Source organism: Suricata suricatta, chromosome 1, assembly GCF_006229205.1.
Source record: "Suricata suricatta isolate VVHF042 chromosome 1, meerkat_22Aug2017_6uvM2_HiC, whole genome shotgun sequence".
NCBI lineage: Eukaryota > Metazoa > Chordata > Mammalia > Carnivora > Herpestidae > Suricata > Suricata suricatta.
The window spans coordinates 78120460-78138890 of NC_043700.1; the positions used below are offsets into that span (position 1 = coordinate 78120460).

General features: G+C 44.2%; 1 protein-coding gene across 1 annotated transcript in view; it reads left to right on the plus strand.

The window, feature by feature from the left end:
- The first annotated feature begins 4190 nt into the window (after positions 1–4190).
- The window catches only part of FREM3 (FRAS1 related extracellular matrix 3), an 81746-nt gene continuing 67505 nt past the window's right edge, over positions 4191–18431 (plus strand). Inside the window, exons 1-2 of the mRNA XM_029956869.1 lie at positions 4191–9397; positions 11917–12006. Coding sequence (XP_029812729.1) covers positions 4213–9397; positions 11917–12006 — 5275 coding nt within the window. The 5' untranslated portion in view covers positions 4191–4212. The remainder of the gene's footprint in view (positions 9398–11916; positions 12007–18431) is intronic.

Genomic DNA, 18431 nt, shown 5'->3' on the forward strand with positions numbered 1-18431 from the left:
GGGTGAGATGCTACTCTTCAATGGATCCAGAAGTATATTGCAGGGCCCAGTCTTTAGAGAACTACTAAAAAATGTGACAGCTCTAAAAAAGATTGTGAAAACAATCTTAAGACTGGATCTGTCCCAGTGCTAAAAGGTATGCAATGTAGAGGCACCAAACCTGGAGAAGACTGGTAGGTAGATTTCGCCATGATACCAAAAACAACAGATAGTTTTTGATATTTGCTAGTACTTGTAGACAACTTTACAAACTGGGTTGAAGTTTCTCCATGCTGTTCAGAGAAGTCTTCAGAAACTGACAAAACACTTGCAAGCAAAATCATTCCTAGGTTTGGATTGCCGCTAATAATTCAGTGTGATGGTTGAGCTGCATTTGTGGCAAACACCACACAAGCAATGTCCAAAGCCTTGGGAACTAACAGAAACTAAACTCCTTCCTGGAGACCCAAATAAACTGGAAAAACAGAATAAATGAACCTTGGCTAGGATGTGCCAAGAAACCAACTTGGGAAAAAGCCTTACCAGGTGCCCTGCTTTGGGTAAGGGCAGCTCCTTAGAAGTAGGAGTTGGTTTAAGCCCCTGTAAAATGCTATAGGGAAGACTCTACACTTTTTTCATGACTTAAGAGTTCCTACCGCACCTGGGTGGCTTAGTCAGTTAACCATCTGGCTCTTGATTTCAGCTTGGGTCATGATCTCATGGTTCATGAGATCTGAACCCTGCTGCCAGTGCAGAGCCTGCTTAGGATTATCTCTCTCTGTCTCTGCCCCTCCTCTGCTCACACTCTCTCTTTCTCTCTCAAATAAGTAAACAAACATGAAAAAAAATGTATCCAACTTCCTATCATGAGCCCTGTCAGGAATGCCATCAGGTATAATCAGTACATACATTTGCTTCCAGCAGGTTGAAGATCCGCACAGATGTGCCCTTACAGCACCCGAATCCTGGACTTATTGTTACTGAAGCCTGGAAGACCAAACACCCAGAACACCAACTCCAACCTCCTTGTACAGGACCTTGTGAGATGCTGTTGACCACACTATCCTCAGTGAAACTAAAGCTAAGTAAGCCATGGATTCATGACACTCAAATTACAAGAATCTACAGGTTCCTTACATCCTGTCAGCAGAACATCAAAAAGAACCCCAGTTAGACCAGCAAGCCACTGAAGGACCTGTAACTACTATTTTGGAAAGCCAATTCAAAGAAACCCATTGATAAGTACAACAAGCTACTTGGTTACAACAAATTTCCCCTAAGGCCCTAGTTAAAATATAGTACAAGAACTACTAGAGAAAGTATAAAAATCCAGGTAATGTAGAATGTTGGGTTTCAGCGTAGAGCTAAAGATTGCTGAAAGAGTGCAGAAAGCTCTCATTCCTCTCTTCCTGATCTTTGCCCCATTTTAGCAGGAAGTGACTAGAATGATCATTGTCCCAATTCCCATAAGGATGAGAAAGAATCAAACGACAGTGGGGATTGAGATTGGTAACCAAAGGGTTAAAAGGACTAATGAGCACAGATGCAGCTTTTACCCAGACCCTTTTCATTTGCCCTTAAATCTCAGGACTCTCCTCCTTCAGGGAGGTGGATTGGAGGCTTGCCCTCCTGTCTGTTCATGCCTCCTTTGGTCTCCTCCTGAAAAAACCCTTTCCTTGCTGCATGCTCCATGTCTCAGTGAGGGTCTCTGCTGTGCATCGGGCAGATGGACTTGGGTCCAGTTGCAAAACAAGTTATCCTATACTTGCACTGTTTTTGTTTGTTTGTTTTGCCTGAGACCTAAACTTCATAGTATTTCGATTACGGCTTCTCAATCTTTTATTCATTCAGTTAACAAACAGCTATTATGCACCTGCTGTGTGGCAGTCCTTGGCATAAGCACTGGCTATTAGGGGTCAATATTGCATGCTCCCAGCTCTCATGCAGCTTCATCGAGTTATCCACAAATGCATAATTACAAACCAATTTAATGTGGCGTGGGGAACATAGGAAAATGGGTTCCTGAAGAAGATGGACATGAACTTAGAGGAAGGAGGAAAGCCAGAAGGGTCTGGCCAATGGACACCATGAAAAACTGCTGTGGGATTTTGCCACATGGAGTTTACTAATGAGTTCAGATAGAATTTTGTTGATGGTCCTAATGGGGAAGCTGGACAATAGTGTTCTAGGACGGAGGCAGTAGGAGGATACATAATTTAGACAGCAGGAAAAACAAAAACAAAAACCCCACTTTTAAGAAGTTTGGTAGGGAAGAACAGAACAGAGAGAATGTTAGTTGAAGGGTCTGAGAACAAAAATACACTGGTAGTTTAGTCTTCAGTCACCTCAGCTGCCTACACCTATCTCTGCTTATAATGAAAATAGCACGTGGACCACATAGTTGCTCAAAGTGAGTGGTGCTTGGACAGGAACCCAAATTACACTCACAGGAACATTCATTTGGTAAAGTTTAATATAGGCAAAAAAGTTTAATTATAAAAAAACCATCCTTTGGACAAGGCGGTAGCTTTATGACCTATAATACCTCTTTCATTTACAGTGGGATTTTACCTGTTTCAATTCAAAATATATTTTAAATTTCTGGATACACTGGACTCGCATAATTAGGCTCAACATTTTGTTTTAAATTTACTATCTCTTAGCATCCTGTTATATGAACAAATCTATGCTAATGAGTGTACTAACATTCCACTTTAGTGGATTATGTAGACCCATGCCATTTCGCTGGCTGATTAAATAAAATATTTAGAGAGAAAATTAACTCTTTCAAGGGAATAGCAGAGTATTTCTACTTTGGGAGTCAGTGCTGCTGCTGAAATGAATCAAACTGGCATCTGCAACAGAATAAAACAAAATAATTTGAGAATAACATTCCACATGTTTATAGTCCCCTTGAAGTCATTTTTACCGCTAGTTTTGGATGCCTCTATTTTCATGGACATCAACAAGTCTCACATTTACATTAATTGCATAAGAAAGCAAACTAACTACCATTTTATTTACAAAAAAAGATTAGTCTTCCCTGTGCTTAAAGGACACTCCTAATATTTAAAAAAAAAAAAAAGGATTGGAAGCTAAGTAGCTAACACTAGATCCATGGGAGGCAGACATCCTTAACTAAAAGCCAGGAAGAAAGAGCCTGATGGCATTCCAAGTGTTAAATAGATTAACTCACAGAAATTGATTCAAGGGCCTGGGGTATTCTCTCTGCTGCTGTTTCTCTTGACATTCTTGCCTCTGGCTACTATATATTTTTCTACAAAGAAAGTATTTAGGAAAACAGCATGTCTAATAACCTCATAGGGAGTCACTATTGATCAGATACAGAAACCACATTCTGAAAATTGGAAGGAAGCCAACCTGCACACCCCAATTTGGTATGTGAGACCCATTGACTAGAAACAGATTTTAAAAGCTATTCAAGTTCGCCAGCCTGGATGCTCGTCTTTTTCCTCAAGAACTGAGCAGAAGCAAAACGCCAGGCTTATTTTGGAAGCACCGAAGTACAAGATCTGGAAGAAGCAGCTTCATCAGACAGGCAGCTACAAAATCCTATTCGCAAAATAGCTCCCATTAGCTTCTTTTTTGTCCGAAGTGAGACTCGATTTTGGCTAGAAAATGCACGCCTGTCAGCGGTAAGGAAGACGTATGGTGGCTTTCCCCCCTTCCCCCATCAGAAACACCGTTGCCTGGATGAATGGACCGCGGGAGCGCTGTGTTTTCCGCGCGCAGAACTGACCCGGGTACAGTCGCTGTCAGTCTCCAAGTCCTAAAGGGCAATCTCTTTGAGGCGCCGGAAAGAACATCCCAATCAGCTGGTTTGAGGCAGGCAGCCGGGGATGCACAGGGGCTGACTACCCCTCCGGGCACGAAGGTCAGTAAGGTAGCCAGGCTGAAGGCACAAAGGAGCGGAGGGGCGAACTCCGCTTAGGTCTCGGGGCGTTGGGGCAAAGCCAGCCATCCCCGCAGCCAGCCGAGGAGAAAGTTGGACCGCACGCTGAGCAGAAGGTGGGCAGAGCCCCTTCTCCCCGCGGCCTTTTTTTTTTTTTTTTTTTTTAACCTGCAACAGCTGAAGCGCGGCCACCGGCTCTTGCTGAGTCCGCGCATCGGCGCCCGACTGGACAGCAGCCACTCCCTCCCCAGCCGGCACCTGCAGCTGAGCCTGCCCTCTTTGGACCGGGCACTCTCCGGTCATCCCAGCGCCAAGGTCCCATGGCTGGGACTTCTCGGCGCCCCGCTGGGACGCTCCCACAGCTTGTCGCGGCGTTTGCCTACGTGCTCCTGAGCTGCCCGGCGCTACACGGACGGGTGCCCTCGCCTGGGACTGAAGCCCACCCTGCGCTCTACCTGCCCACCTGGGGCTCACCGGGCCGCAGTAGCCCCAACGGCCGTAGCGTCCTGATCGCCAACCCCGGACTCCGGGTTCCTGCGGGCCGCTCGCTTTGGCTGGACCCGCTCCGGGACCTGGTGATTCGAGTGCAGCCGGGGGACTGGTGCGAGGTGACGGTGCTGGAAACCCTGCCGCTGAGCCATGGCGCGCTCTCCCCGCACCGCTTCCCCTGCGCCTTCGGGCCACGCCAGGTCCAGTACGCTCACTTCGGCTCCCGAAGCTCTGGGCGCGCTCGGGTGCACCTTCAGCTGCGCTACGACGCCCAGACTTTCACGCTAGCCCTCCCCTTCACGCTGACTGTGGACGTGGTTTTTCCCCAGCCGGCGCTAGTGACGCGCAACAGGCCTTTGGCAGTGGAGAAGCTGCGGGGCTGGAGCCACGCCATCGACAAGAGAGTACTGGACTTTGCCTCCCTGGGGTCCGCAGCCTCTACCACCAGCAGGTGCCGGCTCACCCTTCTTCCTCCCCAGGGCGGCCCACTGCCCAAGTATGGACGTTTGGTGGACGCCATGGGGGCCCCTCTCCCCAGGGGCAAGGGCATAGACTGTGAGGCTTTTGTCAGAGCAGGGGTGCGCTACCAGCATACCGCCACCACCACCCTGTCGCCCTGTCGGGACTATGTGCCTGGGATGCTGGAGCTGCTAGGGCCAGAAGACAGAGGCGCAGGGTCAGTGGAGGTGCTGCTCCGCGAGCACTTCCAGCTGCTGGTGAGCATCCGCCACGGAGTAGAGAACACTGCACCTAAGCCCAGTGTTGCAGCCCTGATGATGATGGAGGTCAGTCAGTTCTTGCTGACAGCCTTGACCCCTGACGCCCTGGCTGCGGAGGACGCGGAGTCTGACCCTGATGACCTGGTCTTCAACATTCTCAATGCCCCCACAACCACACCAGGGGACCAGGGGTATATGGTCAGCACTGACGACCCCCTTGGCCTTCCAGTCTCCTTCTTCACCCAGAGGGAGCTTCGGGAACTGAAAATTGCCTATCAACCCCCTACAAAGAAATTGGATTCAGAACACCTCTTCCAGCTGGAGCTGGAGGTCGTGGACGGAGATGGCGCCACCTCAGACCCCTTTGCCTTCATGGTGATAATGAAGCCCATGAACACTCTGGCCCCAGTGGCAAGATATAACCGGGGACTATTGCTCTTTGAAGGTCAGTCAAAGCCCCTGTCCAGCACCCACATCCTGCAAATCAGTGATAATGATAACCTGGAAGAGGTGACAGTAACTGCAGTTAGGGGCTTAAGACATGGGCAGCTGATGGTGCTTGGGACACCCTCTGGGTGCAAGCATTTCACACCCATGGACCTGGCCGAAGGACGAGTGGTGTACCAGCATGATGGCAGCAACACCTACAGTGACAACATCATCTTCCGGATGGAGGATGGACACCACCAGGTGGAATTCCTCTTCCCTGTCACCATCATACCTGTTGATGATGAACCACCAAAGGTCAAGGCCAATACTGGGCTCTCAGTTACAGAAGGACAGGTGGTCCAGATTTCCCCCTTTGTCCTGAGTGCTACTGATACTGACTCTGAGGACTCAACCATCCACTTTGTGCTGGAGGACCAGCATCTAGAAGGGAAAAAGGAAGAAAGTGGGTGGGATCTGGCCCCTGGCTTCTCCTACTCCAGTCAGTACCAGGGGGAGATGCTGCTGCGCCAGACTGAACCACCTCTGTCCCCTGAAGATGAAGACTGGTCTTATGTGGAAAAAGAAGGACTATACGAGAAGGTGGTGACTGAATGGTTTCAGCAAGACATAATGGAAGGGAAACTCTTCTATCGCTATCTTGGACCCCATAGCCCTCAACCTGCAATGGCCCAGCTGACTTTCCATGTACAGGATGACCATGACCCACCCAATCTATCCAACCAGCACTTCTTCACCGTCAGGGTCCAACCAATGGATGTGAAGAGTCCAGAACTACTTCCAGGAACTACCCTAGAAATGACGGTGCAGCAATACCAACTCACTCACTTCCAGAAGAAATTCCTCCAATATACTGATGAAAACTCAGATGACCAGAACCTGTGGTATACCCTACTGACACCCCCAACTGACACAGATGACAACCACCAAGTCCGGGCTGGAGAAATTGTGCTCACTGATTCGCCAGACATGCCCATCAGCCGCTTCACCCAGGCTCAGGTGAATCTCCACCAAGTGGCATACCAGCCCCCACAGAAGATGCTGGGTGTTGTACAACGGGTTGTGCAGTTCACTTACCAAGTGGAGGATGCCGCAGGCAATAGTGTACCTGGCACATTCACATTATTCCTAAAGCCTGTGTACAGTCAGCCTCCAGAAGTCACCAACAGAGGCTTTACTGTCTTAGAGGGAGAAAGTTTTATCCTCAGCAGTAATGAACTGGGTGTCATAGATCCTGACACAGACGTTGACCAGATTGTCTTTATATTAGTCTGGGGTCCCCAACATGGACACTTGTACTACTTAAACAAACATATGATCCCCGGAGAACTTTTCAGGCAAGCTGATATTATTAATGGGAGTGTCTCTTACCAGCACAGCAGAGACCAGACTACCAATGACACCTTCCATCTGGAGGTAAGTGACGGGGTTCACCACATACCCATCACTGTCCAGATTTCTGTGCATCCCACTACAGCTGACAGAACTCCCAGGATCTCTATTACAGGTAGTCTGTTATTAGATGTTTTCATAGATGTACAAGAGAACAGAGCCACTGAGATCACCATGGGCATCATACATGGCAAAAAGAAGGGCACAGGTGACTTGATGCTGTCTTTCATTTTAGAAGATAGCCCAAAATTGGGTACTATTCTCGTGAATGGTTTACCTGCAGAACGATTCACCCAAGAGGACCTCATCAGTGGGGCAGTAGTCTATGTCCACACTGGGGGCGAAGTTGGTTTCCAGAAACAACATGATGCCTTCAGCCTCACCCTCTCCAAGGGTTCTTATCAGTGGATGGTGGGGAACAGCACAGTGGAAAGAGTGCAGGTACAAGTGATTGTGCTGCCTGTGGACAATGTGGCACCCAAAGTCTTGGTGGCAGAGTCTCATATTGTTGATGAAGGTGGGAAGAGTCCCTTGACCTTACAACATCTCAGTATTGAAGATGTGGACACACCCCAAAATGAAATCCTATGCACAGTGACCAGTCAGCCAGCCTCTGGATACCTGGAAAACATTGCACCAGCTCCTGGCTCAAAAGAATCACGAGCTGGTAGCCCCATTAGTGCTTTCTCAATCAGAGATGTCCAAATGAGACATATAAATTATGTACAAAGTATTCATAAGGGGGTGGAGCCACAAAAAGATCAATTCACCTTTTATTGTTCTGATGGCATCAACTTCTCCCCAAATGTCATCTTCCCTATAATCATTTTACCCACAAATGATGAGCAGCCTGAACTTTTTGCTGGTGAGTTTGTGGTATTAGAGGGGATGAGCCTGGTCATAGATACCCCATTGCTCAATGGAGCAGATGCTGACCTGCCACAGAATGAACTTCACTTTCAGCTCACAGCCCTCCCTCAGCATGGACGAATTGTACAGCAGCTGGCCACAGGCAGCCAGCCCATCCACAGCTTCACCTTACAGGAGATCCAGGAGGCCTCCACCATTGTGTATGAGCATGATGACTCTGAGACCACAGAGGACAGTTTTGAGGTCTGGCTGAGTGATGGCAAGCACATCACCCACAGGAGGGTACCCATTGTGGTAATTCTGGTGGATGATGAAACCCCTCAGTTGACCATTAATGATGGGCTGGAAGTAGAGACCAGACATACCAAGGTCATCACAGATTGGGTCCTCAAAGCCACAGATCTTGACTCCGATGAGAAGAGCCTCAGTTTTGTCCTCCGTTCAGGGCCTCAACAGGGGCTTCTACAGCGACTGAGAAAACCCAGAGGGGAAGTGAGGAACAACCTCACCCTTGGGATGAACTTTACCCAGGATGAGATTAACAGAAGCCTCATCTGTTACACTCACACAGGCCAAGAAGGAGTTCTTGACATTATCAAATTTGATCTGACAGATGGGATTAACCCTTTGACAGACCGCTCCTTCTACATCAGTATTGGTGGATTAGACAGAGTCTCACCTGAAGTGGTTAGCAAAAGGATTACCCTGACAGAAGGTGGCAGAGTGACCCTTACCACCAATCTGCTTAGCACCAGTGATACCAACAGCCCTAATGAGCAGCTTCACTTCAGAGTCACACGGGCTCCTAGCCAAGGGCACTTGGAGAGCTCTGATCACTCTGGGAAGCCCATTGCCTCTTTCACTCAGCTACAGTTGGCTAGCAACAAAATATTCTATGTCCACACTTCAGATGATGAGGTAAAGATGGACAGCTTTGAGTTTCAAGTGACTGATGGACACAACCCTGTCTTCCGAACCTTCAGGATCTACCTCACAGATGTGGATGATAAGAAACCTATCTTGACCATCCACAAACTAATACTTCAGGAAGGGGAGAGCAAAGAGATCACTCCCTTTGAGTTAACAGTGGAAGATAAGGATACTCCAGATGATCTTCTCCTCTTTACCATCACCCAGCTCCCCATCCATGGTAGGATTTTGTATAATGGCAGCCATTCTGTGACCACCTTTACCAAGCGAGACCTGAATGAGAACCTGATTAGCTACTGGCATGACGGAAGTGAGGCGACTGAAGACTGTTTCTTTTTGACTGTGACAGATGGGACTCATGCTGACTTCTATGTCTTCCCAGACACTGTCCTAGAGACACACAAACCTCAGGTAATGAGGATCCACATAAGTTCTCTAGACAACAGGCTCCCCCAGATTGCTATTAACAGAGGTGCATCAGCCTTGAAACGCCTTCACACTGGATACATGAGCTTCCTGATTACCAGCAGGTCTCTGAGGGCAGAGAATCAGAACGATGTCCATGGGCTCCTAAAGTATAAAGTGACCAGAGGACCAGAGCATGGCGTCATTATCAGCACTGGCCTTAGAAACAAGAGCACGCGAGTGTTTACACAAGGTTAGTAAACCATGTCCCCAATGCCTCTTTCCCTCTCCTTGAGCGGAGCTGATCTCCCAGTACTCTTTAAAGTTGTCCTGCTGGGGCGCCTGGGTGGCTCAGTCGGTTAAGCCTCCGACTTTGGCTCAAGTCAGATCTCACGTTCGTGGGTTCGAGCCCCGCGTCAGGCTCTGTGCTGACAGCTAACTCAGAGCCTGGAGCCTGCTTCCAGTTCTGTGTCTCCTTCTCTCTCTGCCCCTCCCCCTCTCATGCTCTGACTCTCTCAGTATCAAACATAAATAAAACAGTAAAAAAAATTAAAAAATAAATAAATAAATAAATAAAGTTGTCCTGCTGACCTCAGCCCATTTGCAAAAAAATTCTGATTCTAATGAAATACAGTGGAATGTGAGGTTATTCAGGTAACAAAAAAAGGCGAGTAGTCCTTCTTCAGCTATTGCCTCAGCACTCATTTAACAGGAATCCTTAGGCAGCTAGTAAGGCTTTTAGTTATGCCTTAAAATGGCAGGATGCAGGAGGACAGTTTTGGCTTCTGAAATATCATCATAAGATATGATTATATTAATTTGTAAAATATCCATTTAATTCCAAATTTTAAGTAAAGAAGCATACCTAGGAATTGTTTTCAGAGTTCACTAGTAAGTTGAGTTTTCTGAAGATATTTTATATTTAGATTTTGAAGACAAATATTACACTGCATATTTTATTGTATTCAAATAATTTCAAGCAATTTCTGCATCTAAAAAAAAGCACAGAATTAAATTTTCCTTAGTGTGCAGAGGGATATGTTTTAACAATTTTTTTCTAAATATATTTGTTGTTGATACTAATGGTGAACTTGAGGCAGGTTCCTCTGTTTTCTCAGGTGATGTGACACCTGGTCTCTTTGTCAGCTCTTTACATTGTCTTAACACTTCATCATACAGCTTTGTGTGCATGAGATGTGAAGAGATTAATGGAATTTTCCACATACAATACATTTAAACCTAAATGCAGTCTTAGAGTAAAACTTATGAAGGCTGTTTAAAAAATAGTTTAATTAGGGGTACCTGGGTGGCTTAGTCGGTTAAGCGTCCGGCTTCAGCTCAGGTCATGATCTCATGGTTTGTGGGTTCGAGCCCCGTGTCAGGCTCTGTGCTGACAGCTCAGAGCCTGGAACCTGTCTTCAGATTCTATGTCTCCCTCTCTCTGACCCTCCCCTGCTCATACTGTCTGTCTCTCTCTCTCTCAAAAATAAATAAAAAATATTTTTAAAAAATAGTTTAATTATTGGGGCACCTGAGTGGCTCAGTCAAGCATCTGATTCTTGATATGGGCTCAGGTTTTGATCGCACAGCCATGGGATTGAGCCCTGTGTTGGGCTCATGCTGAGTGTAAAGCCAGCTTGGGGTTCTCCCTCTTTGTCCCTCAACTCCTCATTCTCTCTCTCTTTTCCTCTTTCTCTTCTCTCTCTCTCTCAAAATAAATAAATAAAACTTAAAAAAAAATAAAAATAAAAATTAGTTTATTACATTTTCAGAATTGCCTCTAAAACCAATGAAATCACATATGGTTTTATAAGAGAGAGGAGAGATAGAGAACCCCAAGCAAGCTTCACACTGCCAGAGGAGCCTGAGTAGGAGCTCAAACTCGGACCGCGAGATCATGGCCTGAGCCAAAACCAAGAGTCGGTTGCTTAACCAACTGAGCCACCCAGGTACCCCTAAAGAATTATCTTTATAAATAAATATCCCCAAAATTCAATTTGTCCTTAAAATACTAACAATTACCAATACAAAAACACAATAATAGACCCAAGGAACAAATTCTTAAAAATCCAAGAGAATAGGTATTAATAAATAGTCACTATTTTATTCTCATTCTTCTTCCTTAGACTGCCGCCACTGTTCTTGCTTAAATTCATTTTGACAAATAGTTAACGAATAACCACCATCATGCCAAGCTCCATGCTTTTTGCAGAAGACCTAAAACCAGACAGACTCAGCTCTCCATAGGGGGCCCAAATGTTGTGAAATGTGCATAAATAGAATGTCCTTTTTGGGGGGGTGGGTTATCCTACAGATCATACACATAGCCCAGTAACAGAATTTTAAACAGTTCTATTTTTGCTGGTGTAACATTAAGAAAAAATTTAGATTCATGTTCACTTAAGCATGTTTAAAAAGTTAGATTTGTGTTCATCATTTTAAAATGTCTTTATTGGAATAAAGAATGCCTTAAAATATGGATGTTCTTTTTTTTTAAGTTTACTTATTCATTTTTGAGAGAGAGAGAACAGAGAGAAAGCAAGCAGGGGAGGAACAGAGAGAGGGAGAGAGAATCCCAAGCAGACACCACGCTGCCAGCACAGAGCCCATCACAGGGCTCTATCTCACAACCTGCAAGATCAGGACCTGAGCCTGAAATCGAGGCATTCATTTTACTAACGAAGCCACTCAGGTGCCCCAAAATGTTGATGTTCTTAACATCCTCATTTTCTGTTGTGCCAATATGATGAGTGATACTTGCTCTTTTATCAGCTGACCTCGATGAGAACAGGATCTGCTATGTGTTGAATGAAGGCAGCAAGGCAACAAAGGACATCTTCTACTTCTCTGTTGAAGACAACAGTAAGTCAGTATTGAAACCTTAAAAGGGAGTCTTGATTATTTGAAATCAATATGAAATTTAAAAAATAAAATCATTTTCATAGTAATCATCAGTGTATGCCATAATACAAACAAATCAATTCTTTTTGCTTTATTTGTGATCCCATGTCAAATGGTTCTTGACAAATCACATTTTTGGGGGGAAGGGAAAGCAATGAGGAATTTCAATAATGAGATATGAAGTATTTTACCTGTCCTAGATTTTGTGTGATATCCCACAGGTAGGTAAATCTTCTCTTTAGGAGGTTTTGAGAATCTGACTGGTGGCTTCGATCATTCTGCAACAAATTAGAAAACCCACCCGTAGATTTTGTTAGGATTTTCAGCTCCAGACTTGAATCAGACTTGAATCTTAGTAGCTTCTTCTGAATTGCATCCTCGTGGATGCGGTGAAAAATATATTGACCAGCACAGAGGAAAACTGGCTTTAAAAATCACCTGTGTGTGCTGCACCTGAATCGGTTTACTCTGTCTTCAAAGTAGCATAATGGGAAGCAACTGTCTAACAACAGGCACTCTCTCTACACAGCTAGGAATATGCTGATTATATTGTCAAAGAAAAACTATTTTGCAGTATGACAAGATAATTGCAAAAATTATGTCCATGTGCTGCTTGCCACTCAATAACCTCTCAGGATAAACTGTTATTCCCAGTAAGTAACATGCATTTTCTTCCTCAGTCTTGTGTAATCATTTGGGACTGCTTGGAAAGCAGTCCTACACAAAGGCCATATGATATACTGAGCTTAAATCCCAACTTACTTTAAATGCCCTTAAAGAAGTTACCTTGTCCTCTCTGTGATTCATTTCACTCATCTGTAAAATGGTAGTTTTCATACCACTTCCAAAGGGCTGCCAAGAGGATTAAGTGAAATAATATCTGTAAAGCATTTAGCACAAAGTAGATGCTCATTAATAATGAGTTACCTTCTCCACCTCTAATGAGACTAACTGCAGTGGAAAACACTGACCCCTTCTCTCCACCTTCTCACTTAAAGTTTAAATGTTTATTTATTTTGGGGGGAGAGAAAGAGAGAGATAGCATGTGCACAAATGGAGGAGAGCCAGAGAGGGAGGAGGACAGAGGATCTGAAGCAGACTTTGCCCTGACACCAGTGGGGCTGGACCTCCTGAACTGTAAGATCATGATCTGAGTAGAAGTCAGGTGCTCAACCTACTGAGCCACTGAGGCACCCTCACTTAAAGTGTAAAAACAAATCTTTCCTTCATTCCCCAAGTTCCCAAGGATAAAAGTCACTAAAAAATTAAGATGAATTTAAGTCTTCTAAACAGATTTACTAATGTAAAGCACATTTGAGACCCAAATAGTTTATAGTGACTTTTTCTTTCTGTTTTTGAGTAGGATGATATTCTAAAAAGATGTATATCTTACTTGGGCACTATACTTTCTGGGCAACATCAGAGACAGAGTCAGTCTGTAATGATAAATGTGAATTTTATGTTGCTATGATTTCTGACTTATGTATTTTCTAAGAACCAGGCAATGCTTATATACATTATGACTTTTGGTCTTTACTATAAAGTAAGAGGTAAATGTTATGAAGCCCATTTTATATTTTTTAATATAGTTTATGGTCAAGTTGGTTTCCATATAACACCCAGTGCTCATCCCAACAAGTGCCCTCCTCCATGCCCATCACCCATTTCCCCCTCTCTTCCACCCCCATCAACCCTCAGTTTGTTCTCAGTATTTGAAAGTCACTTGTGGTTTGTCTTCCTCCCTTTCCTTAACTATTTTTTCATCTTCTCCTCCCCTATGGTCCTCTGTTAAGTTTCTCCTCTTCCACTTATGAGTGAAAATATATGGTATCTATCTTTCTCTGCCTGACTTAATTTCACTTAGCATGACACCTTCAAGCTCCATCCACATTGCTACAAATGGCCAGATTTCATTATTTCTCATTGCCATGTAGTACTCCATTGTGTATATATACCACATCTTCTGGATCCATTCATCCAATGGACATTTAGGCTCTTTCCATGATTTGGCTATTGTGACAGTGCTGCTATGAACATTGGGGTACATGTGCTCCTATGCGTCAGCACTCCTGTATCCCTTGGGTAAATCCCTAGCAGTGCTATTGCTGGGTCATAGGGGAGTTCTATTGATAGTTTTTTGAGGAACCTCCACCCTGTTTTCCAGAGCAGCTGCACCAGTTTACATTCCCACCAACAGTGTAGGAGGGTGCCCGTCTCTCCACACCCTCGCCAGCATCTATAGTCTCCTGATTTGTTCATTTTAGCCACTCTGACTGGAGTGAGGTGGTATCTCAATGTGGTTTTGATTTGTATTTCCCTGATGATGAGTGACGTTGAACGTGGTTTCATGTGTCTGTTGGCCCTATGATGCTCATTTTAAAAATGAAGGCACCAAGGTTGACTAACTGGACTGATGTCATACATAAGGTGAACTAGAATCTAACTCAGATATTGTAGGTTTCTAAGCCAAGGTTCTTAACTGCTACTGCTATACCACCTCTGTTCAGGAAGGTAAAACATGAACAGAAGTCAGAGAATAAGGCAAAGATAGCACTTCCTCACCTAACAAAGGAGCCCCTAGCAAATTAAAGTTATAAGAATAATCAAACACAGACTCCAAAACATTTGAGGATACATTTATTCATAGTTGGATCTTAAAAAAACGTATGTATGTCTATATGCTGATTAAATAGTTATTCATTTATTTGGGGTGCCTGGGTGGCTCAGTCGAATAAGTGTCCAACTCCTGATTTCAGTGCAGGTCACAATCTCATAGTTCATGAGATTGAGCCCTGCACTGAGCTCTATGTGCTGAGAGCACAGAGCCTGCTTGAGATTCTTTCTCTTCTCTCTTTCTGCCCCCCCTTTCCCTCTGGCACATGCTCGCTCTCTCTCTCTCTCTCTCTCTCTCTCTCTCTCTCTCTCGCTCTCTCCATCTCAAAATAAATAAGAAAACTTTTTAAAAAGATATTTATGCATTTATTTGTTCCCTGGATTTTTTTTATTGTGTTCTGACTACTGTACATGGAGCTGAGATCCATATTTGCCCATTGTAAGCATTCTTGGAATCGCTTACAACTGCTAAAGCACTCACTTAAACATTTTTGTATCAGGTATTTTTAAATTTTATAAATTTATTTCTCTGCCATAGCCAGCTTGCCCTTTTCTTTTATAATATCCCAATTTTTAAAATATTTACCAAGTGGAATGTTTAATAAAACTTACAATTTATTACTAACTTTTTCTTGTTAGCATTAAGCTTTTGAAATTGGGCACACTTCTAGGATCCATTTTTTTTACCACTGGGCTGAAGTAGAATTTGTTGTTGCTGGTGGTGGTGGTGGTGGTGGTGGTGGTGGTACTGACTTTGGAGGCATTAAAAGAAGACTGTGCCCTACCTCTGGGATTGTGCATTAGGTACATCCTCAGGTGAGCTCAGGCTCATAAAGGTAAAAGTATTGTCAGTATGATTCTAAAGCTGCAATTTATTAAAACTCTAAAACTTGACAGCAGGAAGGCTTCCAGTTCACAGGCTCTGAAACCAGGCTCCCTGCACTCAAACCCCAGTTCCACCATTTAGTGGTTGTGTATCTTTGAGAAACTGTGTTTTCCTTTGCTCATCTGTGAACTGGAGACAATTATAGTGTGCATCTCATAGGATTACTATGAGAATTTTATTGGTTTCCCATTGCTGCTATAGTGAATTACTACAAATGTAGTGGCTTAGAACAACACAGATTAACAAGTCTGTCAGTCAGAAGTCCAAAATGGTTCTTTTTTTTAAATTTTAACATTTACTTATTTTTGAGAGATAGAATGAGAGCAGGGGAGGGGCAGAGAGAGAGATGAAGGCACAGAATCTGAAGCAGGCGCTAGGCTCTGAGCTGTCAGCTCAGAGTCCAATGCAGAGCTTGAACTCACAGACCATGAGACCATGACCAGAGCCAAAGTCAGAGGCTTAACCCACTGAGTCCCCTGTCGGAGTCCAGCTCCAGCAAGTCCAGGGCTCCCTGAAGGATGGACAGTGTCAGCAAAAGGGAGTGAGAGAGCCTTGGCTTCTTGCTGATCACCAGGCAGGCATCTCTGCACTGACCCAAGAGTCAGCTTTATTTATTGAAATAATGTATTACAAAACAGAAGTGGCAATTGCCTTAGACAATGATTTCTGATAACAAATTCTTTGGTATGTCAAAATTTCCCAGAACATAGATTGGTGTAAGATTCATGCATAAACTTTACCAATAGTGATTGAAGTAGCTGACTAGATGCTTCACGTGGGGAAGGAAGGGATCTTTAGCATTCAAATATGAGGCAAAATTTTTAGCATAACAAAGACAAAATTAGTTCTTTTGGCACCTTGAGGGTCGGTGCTTAGCGGAAATTGAATGGGGCTTGAGTGGGTGAAGATGCTGGTTGCCATCTGACGGCGGGAGGCCTTGCAAACCCACCTTGCCTCACAAGGAGTATTTTCCTCTACTTATGAGTTCAGAAAAAACTACCTTCCTGCAACCACCCAGATGCTCACCCCCATTTTAAAATTTTTTAACATTTATTTATTTTTAAGAGACGAAGAGAGACAGAGTGCAAGCTGGAGAGAGGCAGAGAGAAAGAGATGAAGACACAGCAAAATGGTTCTTACTGTGCTAAAATCAAGGTTTAGACAAGGCTGTCTTTCTTTATGAACACTCTAGGGGGAGTGCCGGAGTCCAACTCCAGCAGGTCCAGGGCTCCCTGAAGGATGGGCGGTGTTGGCGAAAGGGAGCGAAAGAGCCTCAGCTTCTTTCTGCTCACCAGGCAGGCATCTCTGCACTCCAGTCAGGCATCTCTGCACTGCTGACCAGCATCTCTGCTCTGACCTGAGAGTCAGCTGTTTTTATTAAACAAGTGTATGGGATACAAAACAGAAGTGGCAATTGCCTTAGACATTGATTTCTGATGACAAATTCTTTGGTATGTAAAAATTTCCCAGAGCATAGATTGGTAGAAGACTCATGCATAATCTTTATCAATAGTGACTGAAGTAGGTGACTAGATGCTTATCCATGGGGAGGGTATCTTTAGCATTTAAATAAAAGGCAATGTTTTTAGCATAGCAAAGGCAAAGGTTAGTTCTTTTGTGAGCAGGGGTCAATAGCCTGTTTTAGAGTGGAAGAAAAACAGGTTTTCTCGGGAAATGTAATATTTGCTCCTATAATCACAAAACAAAAAACTCCTATAACAAGTTTTTTCATAAGGTGCAATTCACATATTTTTAGCATAAGAAGGCAAGTCAGTCCTGATATCAGTCAGTCAGGTGCCTTGGGGGTCAGTGCTCAAGCAGAAATTGAGTGGGGGTTGAGTGGGTGAAGATGCCAGGAGCCATCTGATGGTGGAAGGCCTTGCAAACCTTCCTTACTTCAGAAATGGCTCCCAGCAGGGGAGAACCCATGTCCTTGTCTTTCTAGCTTTAGAAACTGTCCCATTCTGGGTGCCTGGGTGGTTCAGTCGGTTAAGCATCTGACTTGGGGTCAGGTCATGACCTCACAGTCCGTGGGTTCAAGCCCCGCTTCAGGCTCTGTGCTGACCACTCAGAGCCTGGAGCCTGCTTCAGATTCTGTGTCTCCCTCTCTCTCTCCCCCTCCCCGACTCATTCTCTGTCTCTCAAAATAAAATAATAGACACATTAAAAAAATTTTTTAAAGAAATTGTCCCATTCCATATTCAAAATAAGAAGTTCCAAGTCTTTCTTGTGTTGCTTTGCTTAGGCACCAACTCTCCTGCCTCCCTCTGTCCCTCCAAGAACCCCTGTGACTACATTGGGCTTACCCGGATAATCCAGGATACTCCAGCCAATTGTATGCCTATCCACATCCTGTTTCCTATATCACGTTTCTTTTTGCTCTGCTATAGTTAAATGAAGTCACACATGCCAAAAATGTAATAGGATACTCAGTATATATCAATTCCCCAATAAATGAGTTTTCTTCTTTCCTCTAAAATAGTTATGAACATACCTATACTTGTGTACACAGCTGAACCGGAAATTCAAGTGGAAATTTTTGTCAATGTACCTGGTTTGTATGTTGCATCAGTTTCTGCATCATCAATGCTGAGTAACCAAGACTAAAGCCATTGCTGTTTAAGATCTCAGTCTTTTTTATAACATTAATGGTAAATTTCATTATGCTTAGGTTCTCATGAAAGCCACTGGTCAAATAGAGAATATCTTTTAGATTTCTAAGGTTCTGAACTGTACCAATTAAGCATACTATCAAGTGCATTTTTCTTCCTTAAGTCATTATACTCATAGATTTGTCTGAAATTTTGCATATCTCTACTATATGTAACACTGAATGGATTTGTTCACTTACCATATAATAATATTAACTTAATACTATATAGCACTT